The sequence below is a fragment of the Podospora pseudocomata genome, chromosome 5 (assembly GCF_035222375.1).
Source record: "Podospora pseudocomata strain CBS 415.72m chromosome 5, whole genome shotgun sequence".
Lineage (NCBI taxonomy): Eukaryota > Fungi > Ascomycota > Sordariomycetes > Sordariales > Podosporaceae > Podospora > Podospora pseudocomata.
This window is the reverse complement of record NC_085889.1, coordinates 231,602-243,795: the sequence shown is the minus strand read 5'-3', so window position 1 is coordinate 243,795 and position 12,194 is coordinate 231,602. Positions and strand designations below refer to the sequence as shown.

At 53.4% G+C, this 12,194-nt stretch overlaps 4 protein-coding genes across 4 annotated transcripts; 3 read left to right on the top strand and 1 right to left on the bottom strand.

The window, feature by feature from the left end:
- Window positions 1–2,922: 2,922 nt before the first annotated feature.
- On the bottom strand, window positions 2,923–4,719 carry DAL81_2 (Fungal specific transcription factor; the record flags this gene model as incomplete). Its single annotated transcript, XM_062890668.1, has 1 exon — window positions 2,923–4,719. The coding sequence occupies one exon, from the start codon at window positions 4,717–4,719 to the stop codon at window positions 2,923–2,925; it is 1,797 nt and encodes a 598-aa protein (XP_062741497.1).
- Window positions 4,720–5,385: 666 nt separating this feature from the next.
- Window positions 5,386–6,822, top strand: QC762_502430 (uncharacterized protein; the record flags this gene model as incomplete). Its single annotated transcript, XM_062890669.1, has 1 exon — window positions 5,386–6,822. The coding sequence occupies one exon, from the start codon at window positions 5,386–5,388 to the stop codon at window positions 6,820–6,822; it is 1,437 nt and encodes a 478-aa protein (XP_062741496.1).
- Window positions 6,823–7,444: 622 nt separating this feature from the next.
- Window positions 7,445–9,076, top strand: QC762_502440 (uncharacterized protein; the record flags this gene model as incomplete). Its single annotated transcript, XM_062890670.1, has 2 exons — window positions 7,445–8,886; window positions 8,959–9,076. The coding sequence occupies 2 exons, from the start codon at window positions 7,445–7,447 to the stop codon at window positions 9,074–9,076; spliced, it is 1,560 nt and encodes a 519-aa protein (XP_062741495.1).
- Window positions 9,077–9,397: 321 nt separating this feature from the next.
- Window positions 9,398–11,968, top strand: QC762_502450 (uncharacterized protein; the record flags this gene model as incomplete). Its single annotated transcript, XM_062890671.1, has 1 exon — window positions 9,398–11,968. One exon carries the CDS (start codon window positions 9,398–9,400, stop codon window positions 11,966–11,968), a length of 2,571 nt encoding a protein of 856 aa, XP_062741494.1.
- Window positions 11,969–12,194: the final 226 nt, after the last annotated feature.

The following is a 12,194-nucleotide window of genomic DNA, read 5'->3' as shown; positions in this document are numbered from 1 at the left end:
CGCCCTATACTAAAGGTTGGTGTCTCGCACTCGCTTACCTGATCATTTGTGGAAGAGCTTCATTCTCACCGCCCTCACCGCCATGTCCATGTTCTCAGCAGCTTTCAGCTTCTAGAGTACAAAAGGCACAGCAAGCACTATCAACCGCTTCTCGCCACTCGACACCGGCCGTATGGATGAGGTATTTGGGGGCCTCGGAGTTTGACCTTGCTTCCAGCTTGGAAGCTAGCCAGCCGGGCTTACTCATCTGTGCTGTCTGTCATGTCATCCCGACGGCAATTCTCATCAGACGAAATCTGATCTTGTGTCACCAACAACCTGATACGGCGGCCAGAACCCAACCGATGTACATGATCGGAATGGAGTAGGTACCAAACGAGGATACAGTTCGGTGTGAGAGAGCATGCTGCCCGTGACGGTGCTGGGATAGTGTTGGTTGACTCCAAACGATTCGTACTGTGATGAGTTGTGATGGAAAAGAGGGGGATGGCGTTTTCGGTGGCTTCTGTGCAAGGCACGCAGGGCAGAATCTCAGCCCTACCACAAGTTCGTCAGCGAGCTAGGGCCATTCTCCGTTGCTGAGGATCGATGCTTATTGGGTCAGTGTGTCCACTGGGGGATATGTCACGGCTAGGGTATCCTTGTCTTATTGGGGCCGTGACACATCCCGAGGCTGAAGGTGAGCGTTTTTGTGCTCGCAAGCGACACGCCTCCTCCAGTCCTCATCTCGCTCTGTTGCCTCTAGAGATAGGTATGTACAGTACACTAACTTGTCAGCTCTCTTCGTGTTCGTGTCTTACCTATATATCTATAGGACATAGCATATTCTAGATCTGGACATGAGATGGCGCGTTCCTGTGCTTCCCCAAACGTGCGCCTGGACTCGCGCCAAGATCCGCTGCTCACCGCGCCAAAAAGTTCACGGACGCTCGGCATTTGACCATGGTGGATGCCCCGCATCTCTCCCAAGTCACCACAACCCGGCCGCGGCTCTGTGATTTGTTGTCTGGCCGCTGTTGGCGATATCTTCGACGCCGTCTTGGATTTCGCCTCGGCGACTAGGAACAAGGTCGATACGGAGTCGATACGGTGCACTTGGTAGATCGGAGCAACCAGCCCGATATCCTCCCCTTACTACTCTACGATATCGGCATATCCGCTGAAATTTACACTACGACAGCCCTGTCCAGATGCTGGTCTCTTGAGTGGGGGGTCAGCGGGACGTCATCTCGGTGCTGGTTCAGACTAGACAAATCCCCCAGGCTAAACACTCAGACGATCGCCGACCTGTCTGTATCCCCGATCAAACTCTTTCGTTGCCATCGGCTGGCCATGCGACGCAAGCTTCAACCTCACCATGGTCGGAAATGATGTGGGAGGACCAGTCGGAGGATGGTATACGGAGACAAGTCCGCATTTGCCCTGTCTCCCCACGGGGTGAAACGCGGCAGTTATCCCCCCGCGCTCTCTCCTCCGCCGAGAGCTGTGTGTTTGATACAGGTTTTCAGGGGTTTGTTGAGAATGGTAGCAATAACAAAGGTGAGAAAATGACATAATGACCAGGTTCGTCTTCCGACAGCTTTAGCCTCTCTTTTTTCTCAACAAGGGCAACTCTCCGGTACTTTGTTACGCAAAGAATAATAATCCTGGATGACCAACATGGGAGAAAAAATTCCAACTGTCCCGTCTGACCTGGAGTGACATTGGTTGCCGTGGTTCTCGACCCGCTTGCGATGGCACCCTTCAACCATGCTCGACCGTTTTTATTTACCGTTCTCCAACCCTACAGGGCAGAGGGAACAAAGTCCACACAATCTCGCAGACCGCAACATGCTCGCTTGGCCAGCTTGATCCACAATCCATCCCACGCTTCCCCTTGTTCGATAGCTTCGTCTTTCCTTCCTGCCGCTGAACCGAGGGATGCATCGGTGTATTCCCCACAGAGCCACATAGCAAAGCAATCCGTCCAATCCAACCCATCTGGCAATCTCCTGCGGCATATACAGGGCTGTCTCGAAAGGATATGATGTACGGATAGATGTACTTGATGCAAGAGTCACTGTGACCTCACCTTGCCTGTCAACTCGAGTGGTATCTTGGAGGTCTCAGTGGGGCCTTATTACCCCCAAGAAATCTCGGAGATGATACAGATAGTATACACGGATATGATGATTAGGATATTATAAGCCAATCATTATCATTCAGCAGCTGAGATGGTTGATAACGGAATCTTGTGCGTCCAAGAAACGTCTGATACCTCAATCAATATCGTCACTCTATATACCAGCCAGATCAGTCCACCTAGGGAGCCCGGAGCTCCATAATCCACTTGCTCACAGATCTGCTATCCCCTATCGTCTACCTGCAAAGGCAAGGTTTCAACCGTGGGCGTTAGAGCTGTCAAGAGCAAACCAGTCCGTTCAGTCAACAAGTACGCAGGTCAACTCCCTTATATGCCATGAGCCTGAAATCAGCAGTTATGTTCCTTTTCTTTCCCCGGCTATATATCACAGTCTAGAATATCTGGTGTATTACCATTTAACATTAACACATTATACCCTCTCAACTACATCACTTTACCCCTTTTCAACAGAAAAAGTACTTCTTTCCTCAAGTGGTTCAGCTCGACCAGACAAGTCCAAGTACCTAGCCGCTGCTGGTGCTATTTGTGCCATCTTCCATGATGATTTTTTGGTTCTCAGACGGAATACAAGAGCTCTCAGCGACGGTGCTAGATGTCAGGGACATACATGGATGACTCTTTTTGCAAATGGGGCAAAGTCATGATGTATAACTTGTCCAGCATACTGGAGGGATAACCATCCAGATCAAACCGACAAACCAAACTGAAATCTGCAGTCATACAAGGCACCACGAGAGCTCCCAGTCCTGCCGCCACATCGCTTTCACAAAACCATAAACTCAGCCACCTGTCGACTCAGGGACAGCCACACCCCGACTCATATCAATCTCGCTCAGGCTCTCCTCCATCTCTTTCAAGGCTGCCGTCACGAACCCCACCCCTTTTGCCCTGACCTTCAACCCCCATCGGAAATCCGCCAGCTTCTTCCGGTAGAACTCAGCCTCGTCTTCCGTGGCACTGGTAGCCCACAGCAGCCCACCATACGTCCTGATATAGGCAAGAGATTTCGGCGCGGCAAACCACCAAAACGCCTGGAGATGCTCCGGCTTGAGAGCATCGACAAAGGCAACAGCCCTTTCAAGTCTGGCCCGCGCAGCATCGCGGCACAGAGCTATGAGCGGCAACGGGGCACTATCAAGGTTGCTGATGATGTGTCGATGGATAATGATTTCGGTCACAAAGTAAGAAAGGTGGAGGTAGCCGTTGGAACAGAGCTTCCTCGTCTTGATATCAGACATGCGCAATTCTGGCGGGAGAGAGTGCATCCAGTCCTTCAGCTGGACAACAAGAGGCTTGACGAGCTCCAACAGCCCCTGAAGGCCTGCAGATCTGACAATTGCCTGAACTTGAGTGTCGTGTGGTCCATACAAACATTCCTTTGCCTCTGTCATAATCATGGTTAGTCTGGTCAAATGGATGAACAAGAGTCGACCCTTCTCTACTTCGCTGCTGCCTTCTTTATTCTCGTCATCAGCCGCGGACTCGGGAAAGTCAGCCAGGGTGATGTCAGGAAGCTGCCAGCATGAGGACGAAATATGCGATGGACGGCCATGAATGAGACTCCCCCATTTGTCCTGCATAAAAAGGGCCCAGGAAAGGCGGCGGCGAAGACCCTTCTCCCAGTCAGGAATATTCCAGTCGGAGCAGTCCAAGTGCAATCCTAGCTCCTCACCCAGGGCAACAACCTGGGACGTTAGGATCCATGAGTCACAGCCTGCCCTCTGCAACAGCAAGAGCGCAGCTTGTGCTGACGACAGTTTGGGTCGATGCATGACATCCGTCAGCGCCTTGGTGGCCCATTGTGACAAGGCGCCGGTATCCGGTTTGGCCTGTGATGACAGTTTGCGGTCAAACTCCCACCAGTCCATGGCCAGCAGGTACACGGCCGCGAGAAGCGGAGGCGAAAACTCGGTATAGGATCGTTTGTATTTCTCCATAAAAACGCCCTTGTGGAGGATCGGGTAACTTGGGTGCACTGTTCCAAAATACAAGTCCACCAAACCTCGCCCGTGGGGGCTCACTAGGCTCTCTATTGCTTCCAGATCTCGGTCTGTATCATTGCTCAAGGGCGCATCATGGTCGGGCTTGGACAAGAAGGTAACATGGTGCGCAACACGACGAAACTTGGTGCCGGTCAAGCAGTCCTGTGATGGGCCAACTTGATGTATAATGTCGACTAGCTTCTCTTGCTGGGGAGAACTCGAGCCAATGTACTTGAAATGTGTCGTTCGGTGGAGACCGAGAGCTTGGTCGAGGAGTGACGGGGTGGCATCCTCAGTGATAGCTTTTCGTCTCTTGCCGGATGTGGTGCTGCTGTCCACCGTCTCCGGGGAAGGCTGTCCGACACCGGAGCCTCTTTTCCTCCTCAGCTGAGGCGCATCTTCATAGGTGCAGTCGCGGTCGTGGAATATACATAGAACGCATCGTTCATGACCAGGGGCCTTTGCGCATTTCAGCTTGCGCTTGCGACAGGTATCGCAAGGACGTTCAGGTCGGGAGGATAGTCTCGCTCGATCGCGGGTTGGGGGCTCGGTAGCAAGAGTCGCGGGCGAGCTCGAGTCAGAAGAAGCGTCCATTCCTGTTCACTCAACTGATCTGGATTACAATGACACTGACGGATGCTGGGCGCTGTCCGTCAAGGAGACATTTCTGGAGCAGGTATCTACCAGATAGGTAGGTACCTGGCTTATCGCCGGTCCTTATCTCTAGTGTCAAGCCACATGATGATTCCACTGGCATTGGCTGGGCTGCCCGCATTCCCGCGTGGAAGAGGATCACACCGAGCGACCAGGGTCAAGAGCAGATCTGTTGTTTGGGTAATGATGGCGATGATGGTGATGGTGATGGTGAAAAGGTGATGGTCTGATGGAGATTCCAAGACGTTATTTTAAGCGTGGAACACTGGAACCTGGCAATAAGACTGGACCCACCACCGTTGAAAGCACGCTCGCTGGCTGCGGTGACGTCATGCGCGTGCTTGGAGCTCAGCCTCTACCTTCCAGCTGCCCAAACTTGACATCTTCTTCAGGCCTGATAGGATGGGTCAATCTTTCCCATTTCTAATTGATGTTGTGTGTTTGATGACTTTATGATCGTCCCTACGACACTGCTTTTTATATATTGAAGCTCTCTCTCTTCAACTCCTGCACACGTCCTCGATTGCTTGACTCCTCGACACCAAGCTCCCACCTGCAGGCCACCTGCATGAGATCAGACAAACTTCCAAACTCAAATACAACGCCATGAATCATGTATTCCGGCGGCTGCCGCGCCAACTGACGACATCTCCTCCGCGCAGACACTCTTGTCTCCCACTCCCCCTATGCCACCCAGCCGTGCGCCACTTCTCGTCCAAGCCAGCCGAACGACCTGGGGATACGAAAGCCAGAAAACTCGACCAAAAGTTCTTGGACCAACAGGAGCAGGAAGTAAAGGTCCGACAGCACCAGATCAAAAGACCATGGCACCGCGAGGGAGCCGACAAGCCTACCGTGGACCCAAAAGGCGAAGACATCCAACCCATCACCAAAGGCAAACTCCTGACCACGCCCACTCGGCTCCTGAAACTGATCCTTCCTTTGCCCATGGGCGTCGAGAAGGACAGGCAGAACAACGGCAACAGTGACGATAAAGAGAAGCCCGATTATGCCCGTTCGATATCTCAAAATGACACCATTCAGCCCCTAGCCATACTGGTCCACCCGCAACAACCGCTATCCTACGTCGAGCGCCTCATCCAAGCCGAGCTACCACCTGTGTTGGAAGACGGTAAAGAAAAGATTCCGAGTATATATTTCCGGGCCGAGGATACCGAACATGGTGATCAAAAACCGACAAGCCGATCCGAAGCGCGAAAAAAGGACGCCGGGGGACAAGACGCGTCGAAGAGAACACACGTGGCGTCGTACTCTGGGTTGGGCCACGAGGGCCCCGAGAGGGAAGGGAAGGAAAAGCGCTGGGTCCGTTGGAGCTCGAGCACCGAGATGGGAGACTTCATCCGTGATGCAGCACGAGGGCGCGAGTTTGCCATCGAAGTCGAAGGCTATCACCTGGAGATGCGCGTGACGGTGCCGAGTTTCAACGACAGGACATTCTACATGCGATCCAGGCTGCGAAAGATGAGCCATGAGCTAGACAGGCTGGCCAAGATCAAGAAGGAGTGTGACTTGCTGGCGCATCGTGGTGCGAACCTGTTGGCCAAGGGAGGATTCGGAATTTTGACGGGCTGGTGGGTGATTGTGTACTATGTCACGTTTCATACCGATTATGGGTGGGATCTCATTGAACCAGTCACCTACCTTGCCGGACTGACAACAATCATGGGCGGATATCTCTGGTTTCTCTATATCAGCAAGGATCTCAGTTACAAGGCGGCCATGAACGTGACGGTGTCGAGGCGACAGAATGCCTTGTATGAGGCGAAGGGCTTTGACTTGGAAAGATGGGAACAGTTGGTGCAGGAAGCAAATGCGCTGAGGAGGGAGATCAAGGCGATTGCCATCGAGTATGATGTTGAGTGGGACGATGCGAGGGACTTGGGAGAGGAGGTTAAGCAAGCTTTGGACGAGGAGAATACCAAGAACGGAGAGGACAACCGGTCTGACGAGAAGGAAAAGGACGAGGAGTTTACAGAGGAGGAAAAGAAGAGGCAAGACAAGTCCAAGAAGAAGGATTCTTGAGATACTAGTGTATCGAATCTACCTCATACATTTGATACCTGATGTTCCAAGGGGGCTGAGCTGGCGGTGTCTGTCCCGGTCAGATGTTGAATGATCGCTAGGTGGAGTGATGTTGCCCAATGCTGATGATGGATGCAGATAACAGCGCTTTAGCGAACACACTTTGAGAAAGCCCCACTGGAAAGAGGCAGAGAAGGGTCTGGTGTAAATTCTGATCCCTGTCCGATGTCCTCCAATAACAGTGGGGTGATTACCAAAGAAGCAGGGATTGGCTTTCCCGATGTTCCTGGATGACGGAAGATGCGCAAGCTGATCCCTGCAACCCCTCCCTGCCCCTCGTTGCGCCCGCTGGAGGCACGCAGGTGTCAGAAGCTCACATAAAGCTGCAAGCAGACATCACCCCATACATCTCATGCCTGCTGCCGCCAGCGCCACTCTGATATCGCCATGGAAATCTTCTAGAGAAGAAGGCCCGCCGCCGTCTTATTCTCGTCCTTGTTAACCCGCGACCTATCAAGCTGCCTAACAGACACCATAGGTACCCCACAGTGCACTAAACGCCCCGCCTCCATCATTACCCTACGCTTCCACCTTCACAGCAGCACCCGTGCTACAACCCTCCATGGGGTCACAGGTCATCTACCTGCCCGACGGGCAGAGCTATACTGTTACACCTGTGTTCGCCGGCCTCTTCTTCAAGTCCAATGACCTCTCTGTACACCACAACGCCTTTCCAGCCGGCTGGACCATCGTCATCCACACTGTTGACCCGGACGATGGCAGCTCTGGCAGCAGAAGCACCCCCGATAACGACTCGATACGAGCCGATGTCGATGGCAGCCCCGCGCCCCAAAAGATGTCTCACATCCACGCTTTTACAAGCCCCACCCTCCTAAACGACAGCCTCTTCATCTCGTCCATATCGAGCCCCTCGAGCCATGACTTCAAGCCAGCAGCGAGCCCTACTCGGCAGGTAGCCATGATGCTATGGGTCACGCTATGCTGGTACTTCCACCAAAAGGCTCCCCCGTCTGCCCTGACGACGGATGCCTCCCGGTTGACGCCTGCAGCTGGCAGGCCGCGTGGCGAATGGCGAGTGCGCATCAAGAGAGACGGCCTGCTGAAGGGGAGAAACCTGATACCAAAACTGGAGCGCATGGGCTTGATTGCAAGCTTCAATTCTGCCGTGGGAACCGCGCTGGACGAGACAGATGACCAATGGGCCAACATGTTTGTTTCGCGCAGGATGTTTTGGCAGACCCCCGGCCGGTTGTTCCTCTTCACGCTCCAGCCCACCACCAAGTTCACCCGATCCGGTACTGCGTCGCCGACTCCCAGCCGGCCTGGATCGCCAGCCCAGGGCGAGCGTACCATCTCACAAATTGCCGACATTTCGGATCTCCCCGGTGCGCCACCACCTACCACCCTTGCCAGTGTACCCTCTTTTCCGATCGGCCCCTTTTTCTCGGCATCCCACCTACCGACATACTACCCTCCCGCATCACTGCCTTACACCATAACCAATCACACCCGGCATCCCCTCCGCCCGAAACCTCCTCGCATGGGGGAAGTCTTTTATACCCGATTCATACCCTCGGTGAACCAGTACCTGTCCTTTAGGGTCGCCTCCATCTCACTTCATCCGGTCCCGTACCTCGGACCCACAGGTCCCAAGTCTCCAACACATACACACCTTTGTCAACTCAGCGATACAGCCTTGGTTCAACAATGGCACTCTAGTCCTCGTGTTTCGGCCTTTTGGGGCGAGTATTCGCCAAAATTTTTGTCTAATGCATTGCAGTCAAGGCATAGCTTCCCAGCTATTGGCCTGTGGGACGGTGTGCCCTTTGGCTATTTTGAGCTTTATTGGGTCAAGGAAGACATTCTGGGGAGATATGCCGGAGGTTCTATTGACGACTATGATCGCGGTTGCCATGTCTTGATTGGAGAAGAGTGGGCACGGGGGAGAGTGCAGAGCTGGCTGACGAGCTTGGTGCACTGGGCCTTTTGTGCTGATTATCGGACCCAGAGCGTGTGCCTAGAGCCAAGGGTGGACAATGAGAGGTATGATGACATGCTCGTCTTGATGGAAGGATTGCCTAAATGGCTAACTAACTGGCTGGCTTTCTTTTGCAGGTTTATTCAACATTTACAATATGCAGGGTTCAGCAAGGAGAAAGAGATTGCCTTTCCACACAAGCAGGCTTGGTTTGGAAGGTTGAGGAGGGAGAATTGGGAGGGTCCGGAACTGTGATAGATTACATATGGAGTAGCAGGCCGATTTCATGTACATATTTCATGCGGAAGATAACTAACTACTATTAGTGAAATGGGATGAGATGATGAAATAAGTAGTAATGATGAGAGTCAGCATCAACCATGTAGGGGAGCGGCAGATATGGTCTGTGCTTTCAGCGGGCACACGCTAAAAATCTGCCTGCCGGCTTGGCATCGTCACAACCTTCAATGAACCCCAAGACCAAAGACCCCAGACGCGACTCGACACTTCAACTCATCGCGTCGTCCATCCCTTGAACACCACTCGCTCGCCTTTGCCTGATTAAACCAATAAAAGATGCCCCGCAGAGACGAGGACGACGACGAAGATGGAGGCACAGGCTTGTATGTGTCGGAGCTAGCCGAGGACAGTCTGGAGGAGGGCAATCCGTTTGCTACCCACATTTCACATTCTGATGTCGACGACGACGACGACGACAACGAATCTGGCTCACATGAGGAGGGCAGCGACAGAGAGGACCATTCTGACGGCGACGAAGAAGAAGAGTATTCCGAGCATGACGGCCGCTTCGACCTCATTGACGACATGGCCGCTGATTCTTCCGAAGAGGAGTCGGAAGAGGACGATGGTGGTGAGGACGACTCGGAAGACTCATCCGACTCTGATCATGATAAGAACGGCACCCGCCGGATTCTATTTCAAGACAAACGACGCAGCAAAAAACGCTCTCAGTTCATCCCTCAATTCAGCCGGCTCCCGCTCGAGCTCCAGCAGCTCATCTGGAAGCAGTTTTGTCCAGACTTGTCCGAGAAGGCGCGCTTCTATGAATTCCAGATCGTCGGCCATCTGGTGCCCCAGAACGGTACCCCTCCCGAGATTTGGGAAACCGTCCAACTCGAACAGCAGACCAAGGCGGCCCGGACCGTGCTTGCCATACACCACCAGAGCCGCAAGTTCGCCCTTCGCTACCTCCCCGATGAGCTGGCTCTCCGGGGAGGCTACGGCTCAGTCCGCTTTCACAGCCAGCGTGACGTGGTTTTTATCGACCGTGTCGCCAGCGCCATGTCCCGTCACTTCCCACCATGGCCCATGCCCGTCATTCCAGGAGTTACAGACAGGATCCGCAACATTGCCTTTGAAAAGGGTTTGTTTTTCTTGACGGGGGATCCGATGCTTCAGAGCTTTACTTGTGCCTTTCCAAATCTACAGCATGCTTTCTTTCTGGCAAAGTACAACCACTGCGAGGCAAGGAATCTGCTCTGGTGCGCTGACCCGAGTGCGAACCATTACACCTTGACCAGCGAAGAGGAAGCAGAGATACAGCACGGAAGAAGGGGACATGAAACCAAGAACTTTGTCGAGTACCGCTGGGTTTGGCCCAATGTCGAGAAGCGCGCTGCCGAGGCCAGGAGAGCATCGGTCGCCGACGCCAGGCCCACTTCCGCCGACGAGGTCAACGGGACCAGCAACACCAGAAGCCCGGGCGTAGTCGAGGAGGAGTTTCTCACCATCACACCCGAGGAAATCGCTTGTTATGCGGCGGACGATATGCGCGGCTTGGACGACTCTGATTCTGACTCGGACTCGGACGAAGAGGAGGAGCCGGGCACCTATGTGCAGCGAGCGTGGAGTTTGGGCTTCAAGGTTTGGCCAGTGATTGAGTTTATTGACAAGAGAGGCGAGCGCGCTTTTCAAAAGCTGCTGCAGTGGAATGAAGACGGGGCGACGGACGTGGCGTTTGACGACGAGGACTACTCCGACGAGGGGGAGGAGATACCGGACGAGTACGAAAGTTCGGGGATTGATGATTCAGAGATTGAATCGGGGGATAGCGATGAGGATTCAGATGATCTGAATATTGTGGACGTTGACAATAGCGACGGCAGCGACGGCAGCAACGAGGGGGATTCTGAAGATGACGGGGAAGGGGGTGGCAGCTTGGTAGACTCGGAAGATGAGGGGGTCGATGGGGACCGCCCGCTGATTGATCTGGCTGGAGAAGATGGCAACGAACACGACGACGAGGTTTTCACTGGATTTTCCAGCCCCGAACCGGAATCAGTTACACTTCGCGCATCCTCCAGCGTGGAGGAAGTGCCTGACGCTGAATCTGATCAACAAGCAGCTAGAGCGAGGCTCAAGCGCAGACGAAACAGAATCATGGAGTCTTCAGATGTGGAAAATGACTCAGACGACCACGAGGATGACGTCCCTCGGCCGGCCAAACGACCCTGCCGTGTGGTGGACTCTGACTCTGACGACGAGAACGGGACCTCAGAAGAAGAGGTGGTACCTCGGCCAACCAAGCGAGCCCGCCGGGTGGTGGACTCTGATTCCGAGGAAGAGGACGGCAGTGCCGAAAAAGACGAGGACGATGAGATGCCTCAGCTTATCAAACGAGCCCGCCGCGATAGCACCGCTTTGCTTGTTCGCCCCGACGATGACACGGATCAGGAAGTGCGGAAAATGAGGGCCAACAAACGGCTCCGAGCTGTTATCTCGGACGACAGTGAGGATGATGACGATGCCCACCACAACAGCAGCAAGGAAGAGGAAGGGGAAGAACAAGAATCCGATAGTCAATCCTCCGAAGAGACCGACGAGTCTGAGTCAGAAGACGAAGAGAATGAGCAATTCGGCCGCTCCAGAAAGGCAACGTCAGCTCTTGCACAGAAGCTGGGGTTAACCGGCGGGAGGGGTCGAATTCCCATGCCACCTTCTGGTTCTGAGGATGATGAGGATGACGACGACGACATTGAGCGCAAGAGAGGGGATGATTACGACGTTGGCAATTATGAGGTCTTTGAGGATGATGATGAGGATATGGAGGAGGTGAACCGGGATGGGGAGGATGAGGAGGAGATATTTGGGGGGGATGATTATGACGAGGACGAGGAAGATTACTAGATTCCACTTCTTTTCTTGCCCTTCTAGAATTGCTGCATACCTTATATGTTGGGCTTTATTAGCATTGGTGGTTGTAGCTTATATCGTCTCTAGTTACAAGTTTAGCTTTGACCCTACAAAGCCAGAGATGAGAAGGTGTTGTATAGATATAGCTCAGCTAGGGCATAAACACTGTTTGCCTGCAGATATTCTTTTGTGTTTCGGCTGATAGATTCTTTTATGGGCA